The sequence below is a fragment of the Strix aluco genome, chromosome 1 (assembly GCF_031877795.1).
Source record: "Strix aluco isolate bStrAlu1 chromosome 1, bStrAlu1.hap1, whole genome shotgun sequence".
Taxonomy (NCBI): Eukaryota; Metazoa; Chordata; class Aves; order Strigiformes; family Strigidae; genus Strix; species Strix aluco.
This window is the reverse complement of record NC_133931.1, coordinates 17,827,129-17,850,156: the sequence shown is the minus strand read 5'-3', so window position 1 is coordinate 17,850,156 and position 23,028 is coordinate 17,827,129. Positions and strand designations below refer to the sequence as shown.

Here is a 23,028-nt window from a genome sequence, read left to right as displayed (position 1 = left end):
TCTTATTCTGGCATATTTAAGAAAGTTTATGATTGCTGAACATACCTAAACATATTGGAATCGGATAATTCCATCTTCTTACTGGTCCAGGCATACAGGTGATATGTGAATGCCCCTAAAATGACACAATATTTGCTAATTCATATAATAAAAAATATACAATATATGGCACATCATTAGTATCTCAACAAAAATAATAATTTAAAAGATCTCAAAATATATAAAAACAATAAGGTATAACATTTATATTTCACACTGTGAATTTTATCCTACCTTCAATATAACAGAGAAGACTGTACTCTTAACTGTGTGACTGTTAGCCCACTAGAGAATTGTGTCTATGTCCTTAATATGATTTCTAACAGTATAACAGTATCCAGCTCAATTCTATAATACCAGCTTTAGTATAAACCAAGTGCCTATAAACTAAAGGTCTAATTGAAGCAATGTTTACATAGTTTTGATTTACATCATTTGTGGAACATGATAAAAAGTTATGAACTATATTCATTATACAGTACTGACTTTACATCTTGAATTCATAATACCTATTCTAAATGCAGTCCTTACCCTCAACCCTGAAACAATTGTCTTAAGTTGCCAAAAGCTGAGATATTTAAGGGATCGCTTTACAAAATGTATCCTTTACAACAGATGAGGTGTAGTTTCAAGGCAATCTGTTACAATAAGTTCCAAGACCCATCAGAGTGACCCTCTGCATTGCTCATCAGCTTCACGTAATTGCAACTGTCTTCCAGAGATAGCAAATGAAAATGAAAAATCTTGAGAGAACTGTACTTGGGATATCTTACAAAACCATATAGTATACACTGTTAGGTGATCTAGTAGAAAAAAAAAAAATCAGTAGCTTTTAGCCTGTTAAACCTTCATATGAAGAGAAAAGTTAGTTTTTCATGTTAAATCCTATCAGTTCAGAGCCTGTAGCATTTGAGGGAATGAAGTATCTCTAAAGTATCCAGGGTAACTGTGAATAGTTTATTCATCAATTTGCAACCCATTCTTTTTCTCTCCTAAAGAAAAATAAACACACTTTCTCCATAGTGCAAGTATGCATATCTGCTCATTGCTAAAAGAAAAAAAAATGAAGTGACAAAGTCATACTGTATAAGCCAGAAAAACAATATGGAGGGAAGAGGCTTTACATGTGTATTTGCACAGTCTATGAGCCAATGTTTTTTATATTTTCTTTATTTCAGCCATTTACTGTAGCTTGTCTGCTCATACATTTGTATTTAAGTATGAAATTAAAACAAAGAAGAAAAAAATAATTGACAGGTTGTTCCCAAGAATGACCAGCTAAAATCAGGCAATGTAAGAAGTAAACTTCAATAGTCATTGTCAGAGTTGCAATCACAGAACATATAAGTTTTTCCTGAAATGTTAGAAGGCTGCAGACATGACTAGGAACTCTGTCTTGAAGGGGAAACTGGGATACAGGTCCCAAATCCAAATGGCAGTTGAGATCTAGAAGCAGACAAGTTTATTTAGTTTCTATCACAATACATAAACTGCAGCTTTTTAAAAAATATTTTTTAGTCCAAGAAAGTCATTAAATTCTTAATTTTGATGTAGTACATATGACCCCAGTATTTAGGTCTTCACCGAGTTATGTAAAATAAATATTTGAAATTACTAGCATTTTTAAAACTTCACTTCAGCTAGCCTAACACTCATCAACATGTGTTACGGGCTGGACTGATGTTAATGAAGAAAGGCAGGTAAGTTATCTTTTTGCTATTTTACTCCAAAGGTATCAATAACTCCTTTAGTAGTTAATCATGTGCTGTTGTATACAAAATATTTTCTCCCTTTAAGGCTTTTCTTTTTCCTATGTATAGGTAATGTGATTGTTTTCTTTCTTTTTGTGCTCTCAAAGAGCTAGATAAAATGGAAACTGTAGAGTCTGCAGAGACACAAAAGAGAAAAAACATAGTTGTTGAAAATAGTAACCTATCAGTTGGAATCAGTCCTTTTGGGGTGTTTCTCAAGTGGAAAAAATACTCAGTTTTAGATTTGGTTCTGCAGCATAACAGTACAAATTTTTGAAAATATTTTCAAGAACTTTTCTGTAGGCAGACACATTCCTACTCGTTATATATGTGTACTGGGTCTGGCTGAGCCGGAATTGGTTTTCCCCTGTAGCAGCCCTCATGGTGCTGTGTTTTATGTTGGGAGCTGGCAGGGTGTTGATAGCACACTGGTGTTGTGGCTACTGCTGAGTAGTGCTTACACAGCACCAAGGCTCTTTCTGACATTTTCCCCCCACAGTGGGGACAGGGTGGGCAAGATCTTGGGAGGGGACACAACCAGGACAGCTGACCCGAACTGACCAAAGGGATATTCCAGACCGTATGACGTCTGCTCAGTATAAAGCTGGGAGAAAGGAGGAAGGGGGTGGGGTCACCCTTGGTCCTCCGAGGCAACCACTACGCGTATCAGAGCCCTGCTTCCTGAGAAGGCCCGACATCGCCTGTTAATGGGAAGTAGAGAATAAATCTGTTTTCTTTTTTTTGCTTCCGCGTGCGGACCTTTGCTTTGCTTTGCTTATATTAAAACTGATTCTGTTTTACCCACAAGGGTTGGTTTTTTTTCCTATCTTATTTTCTTTCCCCTCTTTGCCCTGTTGAGAAAAAAAGGGGAAGGGGGGGGAAGTGATAGAGCGACTTGGTGGATACCTGGCATTTAGCCAAGATCAAACCACCACAATATGCTAAGTAACTCAAAGGGGCAAATTAGTCACAGTTTACAATCACTGCATTGCCCCTAGTTATACCTTTTGCTAATGCAAGAGCATAGTAAATTTTCTTGGCAAAATACACCCATATTTGAAAACCTTTTGGATAAAAAATCCCAAGAAATTACTGAACAAAAATAACTGACACTATCTGATCTGCTGAGAAGAACAATTATTTCCTTTCCCTTTGTTTGTTCTCATTCCCCCTCTTCACTTTCTTTTTCCTCCTGTACATAGAGAACTATTGATAATTGCTCATCAAGTGATTTAACTTTATTTGCCAACACTGCATAGCTCAGCTATAAATACCAAAGATGCCATCAATAATAGATAACAACCTGTAATCACTAATGCAGAGGAAGCACAGAGCCATACACTTCTGATGGAATGTTTGGACAGATTTTAATTTAGTATTTTGCTGAAAAGCCTACCAGTCCTGCAATCTTATCATGTGTTCACAACTCCTGAAGGGTTCAGTGTCCATTTCATATTGATAGCCTCAAACATAACCATATTAAAGAACTAAAAGGCACCATTTGAAATGGGAAACTTGGCTCACCTGAAGAGAATAACCCTGATCACACTGGAAAGACACCACATCTCCAACCATGTATCTGTCTCCAATTTTGATCCCATTGCTTGGGGTCTGTGGTTCAGGACAAGAGTCCAAACCTATAGCTGTGAAAAATTGAGAAGTTTAGACGTTCTAAGGAACATAAAATCTATTTTTAAATTCACATAGAACTTCTGTGTACACTGTTCATAGGCACAATGTATTGATATATTTTAGGAAGATCTTGGGTACCAGCAGCTTGTCTGTGGACAAGCAAGTGGAATATTATTTTGGAATAACTGTCATATAAGGAGAAAAACCTTATTTTCTGAGTAAAGGAAAGGAAAGAAATAATCAGGGTGGTAACAAACACTTTCCAACAATCTGCAGTCTCAACTCAAAGTCTCCTCTAAATTCCCACTATCTCCTCGCTCAGACTCATTCATTTCACCTCCAGTCTCACTCCTAACTGTAGCCTACCTAACTCAAACTAGGAGCACCCCCACTTTCCTTTCCCAGCATCTGTTCCAGGGAATGCTGGCCAATACCACACCAAGTGCAAAACACAGGAAAACCAGTGTAAAGCGTAACTGCTCACCTGCATTCAATCCTTCACAGGTGTGACTATACTCTTCTATTCATGTAAACACACACGCAAACACACACACACACACAGAGTAAATTTTTACATCTAATTTCACCTAAATCTGCTATTTTTAAGGAAGCATCTATAGAGTTATAACACTAATATTTCAAATTTCTGATTGTACTAGAAGCTAGTTTGCCAAGAGATCATATGCTTTTTTCATGGTCATCAAAAAGAGAAATAAGTAAAGTATTCTTCATTTCATCCACCCAGGAAGATCCAGGAATATAAGAATATGTGTAACATTAAGCATAAGCAGCTCATTACTGTCTTTGCCTATGAAGTGCTAAGGCTTGGACAATAAGCCCAAGCCAGAGTTGACCTATAGATGAATCCTGTACATTTTATAACTGATAACCATTGTGCTATTAGGTATTATACTAAGTTATAGCAAACCACCTATTTTGATGTAAAAGGTGGGAATACTGAAGCCTGAGCAACAGGCCCTGAACTGAAACTGCTAACTCTGTATGTAGTCATTAGTGAAATATGCATAGAAGATGTAGTTTAAACATCATAAAACATGTCTATGTTGAATGTATCCTTATATTTCTTTATGTGTGAGCAAGATAACGGAGCCACAGAAACAGTTATCTGACCTTGTGACCTTGCTCATAAATTAACTAGACCAGCAGGGAAACTCCCTTAGCTTCTCCCTTAAGCCCTGGCCAGGCTCAGGGGGGGAACCTAATGTGAGATGAAAACCAGATATTTCCGCTTAAAACAAAGGTGCCAGCTATTCTGGCTTACTGATTTTTAGGTATATAAGGCTGGGCCTGCTCACAGCGACTTTGGAAGCCTCACCTACGGATGGACGCATCACGTAGGACTTCTCACTTGCCGGGACAGGCTCTCCAAATCCTCACTGTAACTGGGGCTCCCCAGCGACTGCGGATCTGGATGACGGTAACATATGCAAGTGGTGATGGATCTTTCTTAATCACTATTCTCTCTCGTGTAGTAATGATTTGATGCATTACCCTGTATTTTCCTATTTGTTTAAGTGTGCTAATTTGTCTTTTCTTACTGTATGTTTTCTATATTATTCTGTTATATTATTTAGTTATTTCTAGTAAATATGCCTGCTCTTTTCACTCTGGTGTCTGAGTGTAATTGGTATCCCTAATCAGCAAAAGAGCCTACTGTAAGAATTACACCCTAACTAGTTGTGAAGCCAGAATTCTTAAGCAACTAAATATCAGCACATAGGGTAGGTAATAGGGAAATGTTGTGTAATGGCATTTCTTCAATGTATTAACAACCTCCACATGTTAAAAAACTTACTAATGTAACTAATCATGTAAGAATCTCATTAAGTAAAAACTACTATTTGAAGACTCTTACAATGGTGCATTTTTATTCTATATGAAAGCTGAAGGACAAATTCTAAGGAATTTATAAAGCATGGACATTATTTTTTATCTATAAGGCATGTTCTGTACACCAATAATAGCTTTCAGTACCACATTTTTACAATTACATTGTATTATAAGAAAAAAAAAGTCTGACATTTAGAAAATAAATATTGAATTGATAACCTAGTTTGTAATTTCTGTTCTTAAAAAATGCATTGGGCACGTGAAATTTTATATAAAACTATAAAAAAAGAAAAAAAATGTTTGAATTAAAATCATTGGAATCTACATTTTATTTATAAAACTCAGGACCATGACAATATAAACTTCCTGCTATAAAACATAATTCAATCCTAAATCAGAAAACAAATCCTTAATGACTTTGCAGTCCATATTTTCTCTGCTGAGAACAGTAATGAGAGGAAAAAACATATTTTTTTACTGCATATATCTGTTAATGGGAATCAGAAATGACTGATACAGATCTACAAACTGACCAGTTATTACTTTTGGTCAATGTTAACTTTGTGATTTTTTTTTTTTTTTTTTTTTTTTATATTTTGCTATTAAGGAACTTACACAATTTAGCAACAAGATGTTTTCCACGATATTCAGTACTGGCTTGCATCACTTTGTGTGGAAAGGAATGTTGCTACTTTGAAAAAGTTAGTGTTTACTTCAGGGCTCTCTGCAGGTTCACAGAGGAGGATGCATGTTCTTTTGTCTATGACAATTATACTTTTGTATATATTGATCACAAACATCCCATAATGATCCCATATTTGTCATGTACAAAATGATGCAAGCAACCATTTTGCAACCTATTTTTACATAATAGATTATTTTTATCTTTCAAATTCTTATTTTCTCTTCTCAACCTACAAACCAAAATAACATCAAAGAATCTATTTTGAAACTGTCTGATGGGCTTAGATCCGCTTTTTACATTTTAGAGATCTAGACCATGATCCAAGTCATGTGCGAAGTACAAATGAAGAACAGCAGTACTTGGCTTACACAGATGAGTGCTTATAATCTATTTTGAACAGTTAAAGAAAGAGTTAGCAGTTTTCAGTTTCTAATTACTGAACCTTCAGCTGAAATGCAAAACCTATGTGAATACTCAGGCCACACAAAGTGAAACAAGTTTATTTAAATGCCTTTCTCGGAGTAGGTATCTTAACAGTTCAAACCAGATCACAGGTGTTCATCCTACTGTGCTGTCACTTCAATTAATAAAATAATGCTTGGAAAAAAAAGCAGTTTGAATATCTGCAACAACCTGAAACATAAAAGGGTTTGCCCCCTTCCCAACTGAAGGCTAGTTCAGAACTCATGTCTCTAGGGTGTCATGATAGTTATTCAGGTGTCAGCATAAATGTATTAATAAGCTGAAATCTGTTCATTATTGACTCATTTGTGGTGCATAACTAGTTCCTTGAACCACTTTATACTACTATCTCAGTGTTAAATTTTTAAACTTTCACGACCAATGGCATTAGAAAGAAAAGAGAAACTAACATAAGCATTCACTGAAAACATACTTTCAGTATCTTCTAATTTTTAGATAAGAGGAACTGTATATAGATTTAAATAAGCTATTTGTTCCTGTCTTGCCATTCTCCAACAGCTCCTATGGCTCTAAATACAAAACCCTACCAATGAAATTGTGGATATAGCACTCTGAGACTACACAAGCCTCAAAGTAATAGCATTTTTATTTTTTAAAGTTACTACTGTAATTTTATGGAAATGTTTTAGCATTTATGGTGTTAGAATTATACATTATACAGCTTAAATATATAGATTTCTAGAGATTATATTTTAGAATGAAAATTAGTGTGTCATAATTTTTACTAATTTTAAATAAAGTATCATAGAAATTATGTATGAGGCAATCTGACAAACTCTGCTAATCTCAAAGAATATTACCACTACTTATACAGCATAATCAATTACTTAATTAGAAAAACTTTAGTTAGAGAAAATGAGAACTAAATTAAGATTTATAGTGGCATAAAACATATAAACATTATGCAAGTGTTAAACCATTCTGTGGTGCTCTTTCTTGACGTACTTCAGTTGATGCAATATATTTTCAAAGCAATATGTTTTCATATTTAAGGTATCCACTAGAATATATAAACTGCATGTTATGAATATAATAAGAATTTAAGGCTTCAACAAAGAAGTATGCTAGAAGAAAGATTATTGATAAGACCACTATTCAGTTTTGGAGTATGAATACTTAATTCCTTATGTCAAAGCATCATTTACTTGGTCTTAAAATATTTCTTCAACAAGTCAAGTTCCTTTGCTTTGTTTTATTTTAATATAAAAAAATGCATTTGGATTTTGTAGCAGTTCAAAAGATAAGCCAGACTGGACAGTGTGAAAAACCTATTAATAAAAGATGAAAAGATATATTGGAAACGAAACAGAATGAAACCTTCTTACAGAAAACTGTTGTTGAGATGAGGGGTGCACTTCCCCTCAGACTTGTGTCTGCTGGAATACGTGAAATAGACTTGGAAGGTGTACTACATATTGAACAGAAAATGTTTATAGCTAACACACTAGAAAATTACTTAATATCAATATTTAGCTCTGATGTGATATTCAGTGAGAACTGTGCACCTTTACTTCAAAAACTAAGACTTTAATTTAGCTGACTCCTCATGATGACCTCTGACAGTACAGGCTCCAGTGAAATGCAATAAATGTATGAAACACTGATAATGTATCCATTACTTTCTATTTACCAACTATTTCTGAAAATATAATCACAACTTTTAGAGCAGGAAGTGTTGTCTGAGAGTCAGAGATGACTCACAGCTGAGGAGAGTGAACTCTGTTCTGATCAATGCATTTCTGGAGAAATTTCAGTAGGAATACAGCACTATCGTGAGTTTTGGAATTCTGACAGAAATTCATCTCTCTCCATTGCAGAAAACTGCAAGAGATGAAAATCCAGATACACTTTATTTTGTCTTCCTTCCCAGCAATGACAAGAAATTATTGTCTCTTGTCTTAGTCTCCTGTATTAAATTAATGATTCACCCCAACGCAGAATTTTCCAGAGTCTCTTGCTGAAAAAAAATTAAGCACCTGCTAGCTGTTGGAAATGTGAGAAAAGCAAAACAGTGAGAAATCTGTAAAACACACATTTCCTTGACACAGGGTGCCCAGAGCACGCACAGGACGGGATGGAGGTCCAGTGATTTGTGTTTGTTGTGGCGCCAAGGAGGAATGTGAAGTGGGGTGTAGGCCGTGCGGTCCCATTCTTTCATTTCAAGGACAGATTTATCTCCTGCTCTTTGCAGTAGCCTGCTGGCCTTGTTCCTCATCCTCCCTTTTTTCTCACAAAACCCAGCTGTATCCCTGGCACCAAGGAATGTACTGTGTCGTTACTCAAAAGATAATGGCTTGACTACAGTCCCACCCACTCACACATACAAACTAGGATAAATACTACTCCAAGTTTTTACCTAACTTGAAGAGATGATAATCCGACACCAAATTGGAGGGACAGATTGACGGGTTTGTGCTCTCGCCCCCCCCAGAAGGGACGCCTTTTGATAAGATTTCCTCGGCTACGTCGGGTGTATACCCGGGAACTTAGTGTGTGTGACTGCAATAGTTTTTCTTTTGTGTGGTGCTGTATAGCCAACCTGCAGTTTGTGCATTTATCGTAGGCAATCTTAAAGAATCTGTAGATGTTGCATAAAAATAAACAGTACTATTCGTGAATCTGACTGCTTCTCTTGAATGCAACCAGATTTACAGTATATGGGCTGTTTGAGCTGGGTCAGACCTATAGTTACGGCCCCATACTATTCGTGAATCTGACGGCTTTTGAACACAACTGGACCTACAGCATACGGGCTGTTTGTGTGTCTGGGTCAGGCCTATAGTTACAGCCCCAGTTGGCATACCTATTAAGGGATAAGTCCAGCTGTCCCTAGCCCCTCTAATCCCTGAGGACAGGCTAGAACACAAGGGAATTTATCTCTTACAAAATTTATTCTCACCCTAAATGCAACAGCTACAGATGAAAAGAAAAAATCATAAAACTTTTCTCCAATTCACAGGTAATAGAGACTATGTCTTCCTTAGTGAGTAGTGGGGACTAATAGTCATGGATCAGAAACAGCTGATACCTAGGACTCAAGATCCAAAATAAGTGCTAAACTAAAGGGGTTTATTTCTATTAGCTTTAGTTAGTCTGGTCCTAGAGGTTGATTGTTCATTAGTGGCTGAAGGCATTGGCTGAGATGCTGAGGTACATACTCCTATCTAGTTTTGCATGACAGGAATTCAGATTGCATGTTCTGAAACCATGCTTTAGTTCTGTGGTGTGAGCCAGAGAATGGTAAACAAACAGGAATGCCCAAGTCTTTACATTTTCATCACAGGAAATCTTAATTCAGAAGTCATCATATTTTACTCTTCAACTGCAATTCTACACTTGCACAAAATTTTTGCCCTTAAAGTTTACATTTGTTTCCAATAAAGATTACAGGGTTAGACATTGTTTTGCAATTTCCTCACACCATCCCAAAGTCTATATGATGTTTTAATCACATGTCTATCACCTGCACATGAAAAGTTAATTAATCATTCATCTTGTAAAATAGCGTATTTCACTGAGCTACTGGTTAACTGGGTATCTACTGAGGGACATCAATATTATTTCCTGAATTACAAATTTTCAGCATATACTTTGGTTTTATACACTCACACAGAAAACATATTATACTTGTACAGATTCACACATACACCCTTGTATAAATCCATACATACAGATATATTCTATTATTCTTGGCACAGACCAATACTTTAAATGATATACTGTGAATTCTTTAGTTAAAGGTGAAAGTTGTATACCAGTAGTACACTACATGTTTAAGTTATTTGGATATGTAGGAATACACAGATGCATTTTCACTTTCACCGGATTCAGTTTCATTTTACTTTATTTTCATAACTTCCTGAAGTTTTTTTCCCCTCTGAAGTTGTAAGCAGCTGAGAGAGTATCTACATTTCAAGGAAATGGCAGAATAATTCTAACCTATAATTAATGTTTAGTTATAGACAAGCGATTAGGAAGCAATTTTGCAAGGCCATGTTCTCCGACTAGCTAATCAGACAGGCAGAGCATGGGATTTGCATACTGTAAAACTGACAAGAAATAACTGTGACACAATTATGCAGATCAGACACCAGAACCAATATGAGCAGAGGGAACTGCACAGCTGGGAAGAAAAAAAAAATCTGCAACAAAATATTAGCAATTGCCAGAATTCCTGTCAGTCAGCTAGGGCAATCTCATTCAGACAGAAAGTATGTTTATAATTATAGCCTTTCCCGCTGGTGAGGTACTCAGCAATAATAAAAACATTTGAAATAATTCTGCTGTGTTCTCACCAACCTGTGAGCGTTTGTTAAGGAGCACAGCTGCTATTTTGTTTGTTCATTCTCTCATTTTCACTGAGAATGACTAATTTTTGTGTCCTACACATATATAAAAAATACATACTATATAGGATATATATGATTGTGTCGGGCATAATTTGCAGATTTTGGGGGTGGTGTGGGCTGTGGGGCTGCAGGGATGGCACCTGTAGGAAGAGACCGGGGGCTGTGCCAGACACAGCCGGTTCCAGCTGGTTCCAGCTGGCTCCAACAGACCCACCACAGGGAACAGCCGCACCCACCAGAGGAGTTTGTGGTGCCTCTGAAACAACCAGGTGTGCCTCTGTGAAAACATATTTAAGAAAAGGCAGTAAGCACCTCAAAAAGGAACAATGCTAGAGGAAGAGGAGACCTCACTGAAGGAGGACAAGAAGAACATGCCTGAGCAGAGGCTACAGCTGAAGCAGCTGGCTGAGCCTGGGCTGGAGCCCCCGTGTCTCCCTCAGCCAGCACTGAGAGGTGGGACCCTAAAGGGACCGTAGGAACCACAGGATACTGACCCAATCTGCTGCACTGCCCTTGCCTCACCAAAGGGACAGAGTGTAGTGTTTGGCGAGAACAAAAAAGTGTGTGTGTGGAGGTGTCTGGAGGGAAGCAGGGGAGTTTTTCCTAAGGGTTTGTTTGTTGTTATTTTTTTTTCAATACCGGAATCACTAATTAATTGTTAATTATCAAAGAAGTTAAATGGAAATCCCCCAAACCAGTATACTGGTTTTGCCTGCAAAAATTGTATGAATATGTTATATTTTGGGATTAGGATTCCCACAGGAGCATATCTGCATTACAGCAGCTAGTTATTTTCAGAAAAGCTTTTCAGACAGCAAAAACACATTAAAGGCAAAAGCAAGACAAACTAAACTCCCCAATCCTTACAGTACAGGTTTGAGGCCTGATCTTGCTCATTTGGAATTAAATGAGAATTTTACCAATGACTTTGAAGTAATGGTATGTAGCTCATTATGTGCAGTAGGACTAAATCTTCCTCTTTTGTGTAGTTTAGCCACACCTGATGACTGGAACTAGCAAGCACTCTTAATTAATTGAAACATTTTTGCATTACCTGTGTACTCAAGATGAAATCCAGCAGCTGAAACACTGATATCAGACTGAAAATTTAGGTACAGATTATTTGATGTGCTGTTGAGAAGTGGAGGTATGGTTGTTCCTGAAAAGAGAAATCAAAATATTATTGAAATGCACAGAAACTGAACTAAATACATACATAAATGTGTGTGTGTGTGTGTGTGTGTGTGTGTGTAAAAAGAGAGAAAGGGAATAAGAGAAAGCAGGGAAGGGGGAAAAGAGGATGGGACGGGGAGAGAGAGAGAAGTTGCAAAGCCAATTCCACCGTATTCTGTCATCATGGATGCTATCAAATATCTGTCCCTGTAAAAGTTTTGTTACATTTTCAGTGCACCACAATATCAGAGACATGAACTGTAGGCCTGATATAAATTTACATTACATGCTTTTATCCACAAAAGGAAAAATATTCACTGGGGTTTTCATAAAAGCAAGAGCAAATTCTGTAAATGGAATAATTTTAAATGTAACAGGCAAGTATATCAAGCAGCTGTGAATATATTTTGTATGACTATTCTTAGAAATGTGATTGATTGTTTATTTGTGTTTCAGCACAAAACAAGACAACAGTCTTACTGTCTGTGATCTCATTCCATACATATGAATGAAGTAGAATAAAGGAAAACAAAGCAAAAAAAAAAAAGGCAAACACAACCATCTCATTTATCTAAAATAAGGATAAAGAATGCATCCTTTTATCATGTACAATTTCAAGAGGCATCTCTGTTAGAGGTCTGTATTTCTGTACCCTGCTGTAAGACTGAGCAGAAAATTATATTAATAGATATCTAGTTTGGGAGCCTTCGAACGTTATTTTATTTCTAACATTTTCAAAGATTCAGCTTTATGAAAGTCTGCTAAGAGATGACTGATTAAAAGAGAAAGAATATTACTACCTGTTGTTAATTACAGAAAAACAAATGCATGCACACAAACACAAAAGAACTAGAAAGAGCTGTGCATTTACAATAAAGAGATGAATCTGTAAAACACTTATTGTAAAATCTCAGTCACCTGAATAACTTCCAAGCCTTGGAGCATTGTTGTCTGCACCATCATAAAAGTCTAAGGAATCCCAGTTGTGTTCTGTGGCAAAACTCACCACTTGCACCTATGAAGAAAAATGTGAGGTAAAGAACATAAACTTCTTCTCTGTATTCAAGCAGAAAGAGGACTGTAAACAGTAGCCTCTGTTGGTTTCAATCATGGAAAGTTGTGTCTTGCTCTCATTGTCAAAGAGAATAGAAAATCATCATTAAGTGAATAAATTGCATTGTAACATTTTTTTTCTTTAATTGCCACTTCAGACTTCTAAATCCTGTGACCCTTAGCAACAACCACATATAAGCTCTGACAAGAGTCACACAACCATGAATATCATCTGGATATAAAATATGATTCCCTTGTTTAGAGGACATTGAGGGGAAGACAAAACATGGTATCATCAATTACTGCGGTTTCTTTGTGATTTTTCTCTAGTTTATCCAGGGCTAAAAATAGTCCCACAGTGATGCATGCTGCTTCATCTACCCTGCCATGTTCAATTCTGCCTCCAGGCAAGAGAAACCTCCTATGTTTGGTTACCTTCATCACTGACATCTCCTGAGAAGGAGCAGTCACTATCACGCTACAAGCAAAAGGCAAAACATTCACTTCATTCCTTCCAGAGGTGACAACAGCGTTCTACTCGTAAGGCGATACAAAGTGGTAAGTAGATAGACTGCAAGAGGGAGGGTATATCTGTTCTCACATAGTGAAAATACTTCCATGAAGTACAGAAATGCCAGGTTCCTGTTCCTGTTTTGGAGGGGAAAGGGTCTGGCACTTTTTTGTTTTAGTGAAACAACTGTTTAATGAAAAACATTTAAAGAGTGACAGAAGTACAAATGAAACCCCAGCCACCCCCAAAAAGGGATACCTTAGCCACTGAGTTAGGGAATTATGCTTCTTTTACTGTTCTTCTGCCTCAATTCTTCTTTTTATTTTTTTTTTTTTTTTAAATAGTATAGCTTCAACAGAAGAAATAAGCACTGATTCCAGTACAACTAGGTAATGAGGTTATTTTTCTAGGTGAAATATGTGACTCGGATTTTCTTCTGGATAAAAGGAATATTCAGTTTGGCTACCTATTTCTTGGATGCAGTCTTTAAACACTGTACTGTTTTGTTGGAATTGGTCAGATACTACAGCCAAAGGATGATATTTTTATTTTTAAAAAGGGAAGCAACAGAGAGACCCTGACTGTTAACATGTTTTAGATACTTGGAGGAAGCCCACTGCATCTGGTCTCTCAGAAAACTTTAAGACTTGGCTGTTTATTTTTTGGTTCACAAGTGATTTAGGTGAAACTTATGGGTGTTGTCTCTGTCAGGAATATTTCTGAAGACATACAGAATTTGAAGTGCAGGCACCTAGGAAACCTTCAGAACAAATTTCAAATTATCTAATTTTTTTATTTGTTTTCAGGGCCAGATTGATACTGACTACAGTTTTTATATATGTCATAAACCACCTAATTTAAAACTTCTATTTTAGTGCAACTGATGTTAGTTGCCCTAACCTCCCCATGTAGTCAATAAATAGAGACATACCTTCAGGCAGTGATTCAGAGCCAGAGTCTATATTAGATGTGCCTTTCTACCCTAACTTTATAAGGAACTATGGTAGATTAATTTCCCGACATAAGGTATTTAAATTAGGTGCCTGACAGCAGGCTTTTGGTACACATTTCATATTTACCTAAATCTACTTTTAAATGTCTGCTTTTTGATTTGATATGAGACAGCTCAGCATTTACATCTGATCACACTGTTACAACAAATTCAACAATGCAATCATACATATTGATAGCTGTTATACCTAAATAGTTTAAAATTCCATCTACACATTTCACAGAGGAATATGCATTGGTGATATATTATTTTCATCTCCTTTAAAGCTGGGAAAATATTGGTCAGGAAAATTGTCCAGATATTTTATGCATTTACATAAACACAAAAGCATTAGCTGTCACAGAATCTTGAATATCTGCACTTGCATGCATTCTCAGGTTGGACAAAAGCAGTCACCCAAGTTTTCAAATGTTGCCTCAAGTAGCGGATTTTCACAGTAATAAGTGCATTTTTATATAGGTATATTCAGTTTTTTCTTTCCTATGAAGTGAAAAAAACAAAACCAATTCTGATGCCATTTTTTATGCCATTAGTAGATACAAAGCTAAGCTCAGTTGTGAAAAATAACACATAAAAATGGTATGATGAATTCTGATATGTACTCTGTCTTACTGATCCTGTATCAGCTGTATTTGGTTTATTGTGTTGGGAACTTCAGATTCCTCAGACCTAGCCCTGAGAATCAGACAGGATTCAAAGTATAAATGAGTAACTTATTCAGTAACTGGTAATAGAAAGGATGGATGGTATTCGTTAGCTCAGCAAAAATCCTCAGGAGAACTAGGAAAAAAGCAAACAGTAAATATATCTTTTTATTATGACTCTGGAGCAAAAGAGTATCATGTGGGTTAGACAACTAACTTGAAATCAAAGTTAGTAATTTAATCACCTAATGCAGTCTGTGATAAGTAAGACACTTCCAAAAAGCAAGTCACTGCCTAAATCCCTATGCCAATTAATGTCTAATTTAAATCCTCTGAACTATCCTCATAGTGTTTAACTTACATTACTGGTGGTATAAGAAATACACAGAACAAAGTACCCTAACTTAGGCAACTGTTTAAATCAAGTCGTGTTCCTCAAAATCAATCTCAAAACTCATTTAGGGTATTAAATATTATTGTTAATGGACATCGGTGGCTTTGAAAATTGAACTCACAAATGTTATCATGTATGAAATTAGGTTGTATTTGTGATGATTTCTGTGTTCTTCCATAAAGTTTTTGTGGTTTTCTTAACTATTTTAGTTATTTAAAATAAAAAATAGACTTTTTTGAATGCTTATAAAGTAGCAAAGTATAAACTCATACTATTTTAAAAACTTTTCTTGACACAGTAGAATACCTTAAAAGCTCTGTGATGTAATTTTTTGAAAAAAATTTTAATCAACTGTACACAATGGTTTTCCTAATTTTCTTTATTAAATCTTTACTTAGAGAAACTGAGATCTTTATTTTTTCAGTTTATACAGTGGTTGTATTTTGAACCACAGGTAGACATAGAAAACTTGTTACCATGGTTTCTGGATATGCATTTTGCTAGGAATTTGATCAGATCATGCTTAAAATCTTAATTTATTAAACTCAACTGCCTTTCCAATAACCAGATTTCTATCAGTTTCTTTAGTGAAATCTAAAGAGTGAGATACACATGACTTAGCAGAAAAGTATCCATTAAGCTGTGTGTTCCATGAAGTTCTTAATCTAAATTTTAGTAAATGAGAATTCTGACAATATTTTAAAGGATCAGTTCCCATCTTATGTTGAAACATACTGAAGCATCTCTATATCACAGTGAACTTCCATAACTATAGAATAAATAACAGAGTTTCTAGGAAAATATATATAGCTTGTCCATGGAAGCAACCCACTTAATTTCATTCTGTTAGAGGAGATTTATCCATTTTGGGACAGGAAAAAGAGTATCACAAGAAAGCCTCTCTATTTCTTCTGGCTTACAAAGAGTCACCAACCTATTGAAATAACACATTTTGAATTATTCGTAATTTTCTTCTAAGTGAAAAGTTACAAGTGTTTCTTTTAACTTTTAACAACTGCATGAATAAAAAGATGTGCAATAAATTCCATTGTGAGAATCATTAGTGAGATAGAAAAATGTATGAATAAATGATCTTTTCATGCTCTTGCATGAGTAAGAACAGTTTTAAACATTATGATAACAGCAAATAGCAACTATACTTACTTGAATCCCAGCTCCCTCTGGTACTGTGATCTTCCAAACGCAATTCAGATTGTTGTCATAAGGCTCAGGGTAACCAGGAGACAAAATGGTCCCTTTGCGCTTTGTTAAAATTCCACCACAGGGCACTGAAAGGAAATGCATAAGGCAAGAAAAGAAGTAAGAAGCTTCAGAAGTGAGAAAAGTTATTGTAAAAGCTTACACAATGTTCAGTATACCATGGCTGAAAACTTTTTAAAATTTATGCTACATTAAAAAATTTATGTTTGCCTCAGGGAAATAAAATCTTGTATCTCAAAAACCTTCTTTTAAATGAACAAAAAAAAAGAATAAAGAAAAGTTAGAATTATGTCAACTTTTACCTGACAGAATCATGCTCATATTCCCCTTATCTATTTAACCTTTAACAAAGTGAAATCCATTTCCATTTTCTCCTAGTAATCTTATAAAAATAAAGCATTATTTTTAGAGGTTAATAATGTATGTAGCTTGACCAGTTATGTATTGTAATAGTACAAAAGATAAAAAAGTGTAGTAAAAAAGATATATTCTTTCTTAATATTGCTACTTTGTTGTCTCAGTAGCACCAGTCTCAACTCCTTGACTGTTCTCTTTGCTTGTGTGAGTTATCCCATTACAGACTATGGATCTATCATATTAGTAAAGAAATTGCTAAATGCTTTCAAGACTGCACTCATCATATCCATGCCCATGGATTGATAAAAGTGTTATGCATGAAATAGGACAGAGGCATTCAGTGCCATCAAGTTTCTCTTCTGAATGTTCAGCTTAAATTTATCTTGTCTAGATCATTAGATGCTCTAATAGGGACAAAGAATATTACAGCTTAATCTAGATACAGATAATCTGCTGGTATTTAAGAAGCTGAAAAAGATTGATGAGATGGCTTATCAAAACCACTAGAAGCTGATATATCATTTCTGTACCACACTACTAGGTTCTGAATGGATTTCATTAGATAAAAATATGATTTAGAAAATAGGTAGGAGAATGCAACATCTTAATAATGAATACTGTAGCTACATTTTGTGTGGCATATAATTGATAGAATCTGTTGGGAACTACATGGATAAACTAAAGGTCAGTGTCAGTTAAAGTGTTTAAATAATTACTCATAAAAGGATGAGCATACAGAACGATTGATGTCTCCAATCTGTAAGGAAATATTCAAGCATTCACTAGAGTTAAGGCAATTTAATATGGCCATGTCTACCACCTCAATTATTAAACTGATTTAATTCAACGTAATTTTCACCTCATATATATTTTATCACCTTTTTTGCGACAGTGATTTTCACACATAAGGTGGCCTGTAACCTCTTCTCAGTTCAGCTTGCCTAGAGACAGATAGCTTTCTCTTCCACACACTAAATCATGTATTAAAATATCAATAATATATTGTGGACAATGGCCAAAATAAGTATTTCAACACTTTCTTGAGATTTTACATCTGAAAAAGAAAGGGAATACATTTGACAGAATCACAGAATCATCTAGGTTGGAAAAGACCTTGAAGATCATCCAGTCCAACCATTAACCTAACACTGACAGTTCCCATCTACACCATATCCCTAAGCACTATGTCAACCCAACTCTTAAACACCTCCAGGGATGGGGACACCACCACCTCCCTGGGCAGCCCATTCCAATGCCTACCAACCTGTTCTGCAAAGAAATACTTCTTAATACCCAGTCTAAACCTTCCCTCGTGCAACTTGAGGCCATTACCTCCTGTCCTATCGCTTGTTACTTGGTTAAAGAGACTCATCCCCAGCTCTCTGCAACCTCCTTTCAGGTAGTTGTAGAGGACCATGAGATCTCCCCTCAGCCTCCTCTTCTCCACACTAAACACCCCCAGTTCCCTCAGCCGCTCCTCGTATGACATGTGCTCCAGACCCTTCACCAGCTTCGTTGCCCTTCTCTGGACATGCTCGAGTAATTCAATGTCCTTTTTGTAGTGAGGGGCCCAAAACTGAACACAGGAATCGAGTTGTGGCCTCACCAGTGCAAAGTACAGGGGTAAGATCACTTCCTGTCCCTGCTGGCCACGCTAGTTCTGATACAAGCCAGGATACCATTGGCCTTCTTGGCCATCTGGGCACTCATGTTCAGCCAGCTGTCAATCAACACCCCCAGGTCTCTCTCTGACTGGCAGCTCTCCAGCCACTCCTCCCCAAGCCTGTAGCGCTGCTGGGGGTTGTTGTGGCCCAAGTGCAGCACCCGGCATTTGGCCTTATTGAAACTCCTACAGTTGGCCTTAGCCCATCGCTCCAGCCTGTCCAGATCTCTCTGCAGAGCCTCCCTACCCTCGAGCAGATCAACACTCCCACCCAACTTGGTGTCATCTGCAAACTTACTGAGGGTGCACTTGATCCCCTCATCTAGATCATCAGTAAAGATGTTAAACAGGAGTGGCCCCAAAACTGAGCCCTGGGAGACACCACTCATGACCGGCCACCAACTGGATTTAACTCTGTTCACCACCACTCCTTGGGCCTGGCCATCCAGCCAGTTTTTTACCCAGCGAAGCATGTGCCCATCCAAGCCATGAGCAGCCAGTTTCACCAGGAGAATGCTGTGGGAAACGGTGTCAAAGGCCTTACTGAAGTCAAGGTAAACAACATCCACAGCCTTTCCCTCATCCAATAAGCAGGTCACCCTGTCATAGAAGGAGATCAGTTTTGTCAGGCAGGACCTGCCTTTCATAAACCCATGCTGACTGGGCCTGATCATCTGGTTGTCCCGCGTGTGTTGTATGATGGTACTCAGGATGAGCTGCTTCAGGGGTAAATAGTACAACTCTGCTGATTAAACTGTAATCACTGAGAATAAATGAAATATAGCTATAAACTTCAGGTTCTTATTGACATGCAAATTGTGGTTCTATTTCTACGCCTGAAACAGTCTAAATAAATATTATTTATATATAATAGCTGGTTAATCAAATTTGTGTATAATACCTGTTTAATCATATTTTATTAGTATTACCTCAGTGGTACTTAGTCTTGATCTCTATCAGGATTTTAGTATTTTGGAGAAAATATTTTATTTTACTGAAAAATCACTCAGAGTCTACCATGCACCATCAGCTGATTAGCACAGAAGGTAAAAAAAACAGCATAATGCAAAAAATGTTCTCTATTTTCCTTCCTCCACTCATCTAAAACTCTGGCTATGTACTTCTCAGTGCTGGAGTCAATATCATAATGTGTTTTTTGCAGTGGGCTAGGATCATTTTTATTCAAAACCTGTTCTCTGTCAAGAAAAGTAAAATAACTTTAACTCATACATATATTTACTGTTTTGGCTGGGAATGGAGTTCTTCAGAGGTCTTCATCCTCAAAATGAATAGTTTTCAATGTATTCAATTTGCACAAAATTAATGTATAATACAGTCAGTACTGCAACAGATGTTACAGGTGGAAAAGTTTGATGGCATTGCAAAAGCATCTGTGCAAATGATAAGCAGTTTTAATTCATTTATGAACAACTGATTTTTTTCCATATAAAAAAATGAGTCAAACTGTAATAAAATTTAATGTGTAAATGTGCCATATTTTCCCTTGACATAAACGTGTAGAAAAATGTACCATTAGAATTTTATCTCTTTACTGTGTGGCTTTTCCGCACAATCACTAGATTTCCAATTGGTGCAAATCAGCTTCATAAGTGTCAATGGATGCAAATTAACTTAAGAATTTAACTTTGAGAATTTAATCTTGTATGACTAGAACCAGACAAAGTATATTTTCTGATCTGAAAAATTACTGCTTTTTTTCTGACAAGTAATGAAATAGTAACTATTACTAAATCTTTAATATAGTATTGTTCTTTCTAATAGCTTGCAATAGCTTAGAGATCTGCAAGGTGAAAACATTTTAGTCTTGCAAGCAGTCAGAGCACAAACTGATATTTCTGAGTCTTGAATAAGGGACAGCCAAGGACTGTCACTGATGTTAGTGCAGAAGAAGCTAACATATAATTTATACCATCAGTGTATGTTCATGAAACTCATGAAATGTCACAGCAAGGTTAGAATAGGGGAATAAAATCATAACCTTGAATAAAGAAGAATGTGAGTAAAATTAAGCAAGAATAAAATACTGTACAGATGACAAAGAAGGAACACATTCAGTTGGAGAGAATGGTCTACATTTTAGGCAGTAATTAGTTCTATTAAAAACTCTTAAGAACTCACCAACACATGTAGGGAGTGAATCATTCCACTGTGCCAATGCATTTGGTACTGTATCACATCTAATTGCTGTTGACCCATGGAGGATATAGCCTGGATTGCACTCAAAAAGAACCAGTGACCCAACTGCAAATTCATTTCCAATCCTTTTTCCAAATCTCGGTTCAGGCACAGAGCTACACTGTGTTGCACTTGTTCTTGGAACAGCTGCAAACATACAAACAATTGTGGATTCTTAATTTTAGATTTGGTGGAGGAATACAGATTTTGTAACACAAATATTCAAAATGACTGGAAGAGACATTCCATTATTTGTCAGTTAAGAACATTTTCATAATCCCCAAATGAATCTTCACAATACAGGTTGCATACTTTTGATGTCTGAATTACTGTTTAGAAGAGCATAGCACTGATATCCTTGCCAAGGTTAAAAGCAATGCATAAAATACACACTGAAACCTTTCTAAAATGGCACTGAAAAGAAATACTACTATGAAATATTCAGCTAATACAGGGTTTAAGAATAACATTTCTGTGTCAGATAGTTATTCACATTTATTCCTGTGGATTTCTAAATGTGTATTCTGACTGTCAGATCAGGATTTAAATTTAATGAAAAAATGAATTGCTGTTGCAAGTATTGATGTCTAAGCATTTCTGTGTTTGACCCATAAAAAGGCAAATAATGTAAACCTTGAGAAGTATCTTAATAACAGTAAGATCATTGATTCATCCACAGGTAGTAACACTTACAGTTATTCATATTTAAATTGAGAGATAAACCAGTTTGAGCAGCCACATAGATCTAATATTAGTCAACCAGATTAGCAAACAGAAACAGCTGCTTTGTATAACTGTCTTCTTAAATTTGGAACCTCTCTTATGCTTCTTAAATTTCCTATTTAATCTTTAAAATACAGATAAAAGAATGGTTCTAAACATTTTTCAAAACATGCAGAAATAGTGAAACTTGTTATATTGTTAACAGGCTATTACTTCCCTCTACAGTCTCAGTCTGTTCCTCTGTTGATTTACAATGTGTGATGAAAACAATCAATGTACACATTTTTCCAGGTTGTCTCACCTTGATAAACAAAATGAAATCCTTTAGCTGTTATTGGTCCAACTGAAGTAAATCTAACCGTGATCTGGTTACCTGAGCTCAATGGAAGGGATTCACCTACCCAAACAAAACAAATACAAAGCTATCATAACCACTCTTTACTAAATAAGCATTTAAAATACCTGTCAACATCTTTGCAGCTAGAAATAACCCTCCAAAAATCCTGTTCTGCTTCAGTAAACTTTGCAAGATATATGTGATTTCAATATTTTATATTGGCAGTATTACGTTGTCCTAGAAAAGGAGAACTAAAACTCATCACAGTTATTAGGAATGCTTTTTTTTGACTTTACCAAAAAACCCCACGCCAACCACATAACCTCTTTTAACTGAGTCAACATGCAAACAATCTATACAATCTATACAATTTTACTTTGCTACAAATACATGCTGCTTTCACTTTAAAATATATAATACCCATTTCAGATTGTTCACTAGGTAAAAGTCATAAAGGCACAGAGTAAGAAGCCCAAAACACTCACTATAATAACTAAATATCAGAAGAAAAAAGCCTAAAAAAAAAAAAAAAAGATTCAATTTTACTTCATTTCATTCATTAATGCAAAGAGTTTTGAGTGATTAGGCTTCTAGTTAAAAATCCTGATATCATATATTTGGCTGAATTGAATCTAAGAAAATACAACAATCATCTTTTTCTTTTTTCTCTGACTACACTATCTTTCTAGGTTCTTAAAAAATAAATAACATTTTAATGATAGTTCTATTAAAGGATACCTGAATGAGATCCTGAGAGAGAGGATAACAAAGCTGACTGCAGAGTTGGGCCATCATATACTTCAACTACATCATGGAGTGATGTCTGGAAAAATACAAACTGGCCAAAAACCACTGACCAAACAGCAAGCAGGAAAAGCAAGAGGCACCAATGGCCAAAAAAAGTGGGACAGAATGACAAAGAAAAAACAACGAAAAAGGAGAGAACAAAATATA

The 23,028-nt window shown here is 36.0% G+C and overlaps 1 protein-coding gene across 2 annotated transcripts in view; it reads right to left on the bottom strand.

Annotated features, from left to right (window-relative positions):
- CSMD3 (CUB and Sushi multiple domains 3) overlaps window positions 1-23,028 on the bottom strand; it is a 756,099-nt gene that overhangs the window by 124,168 nt on the left and 608,903 nt on the right. The window contains exons 33-40 of one of the 2 annotated variants that reach the window (XM_074808674.1): window positions 22,813-22,926; window positions 22,039-22,134; window positions 20,958-21,161; window positions 16,742-16,866; window positions 12,882-12,978; window positions 11,845-11,949; window positions 3,315-3,433; window positions 46-115 (exon numbers count right to left, since the gene is read on the bottom strand). In XM_074808674.1, the coding sequence (XP_074664775.1) occupies window positions 46-115; window positions 3,315-3,433; window positions 11,845-11,949; window positions 12,882-12,978; window positions 16,742-16,866; window positions 20,958-21,161; window positions 22,039-22,134; window positions 22,813-22,926 (930 nt within the window). The remainder of the gene's footprint in view (window positions 1-45; window positions 116-3,314; window positions 3,434-11,844; window positions 11,950-12,881; window positions 12,979-16,741; window positions 16,867-20,957; window positions 21,162-22,038; window positions 22,135-22,812; window positions 22,927-23,028) is intronic. The other variant, XM_074808748.1, reaches the window with a different exon arrangement.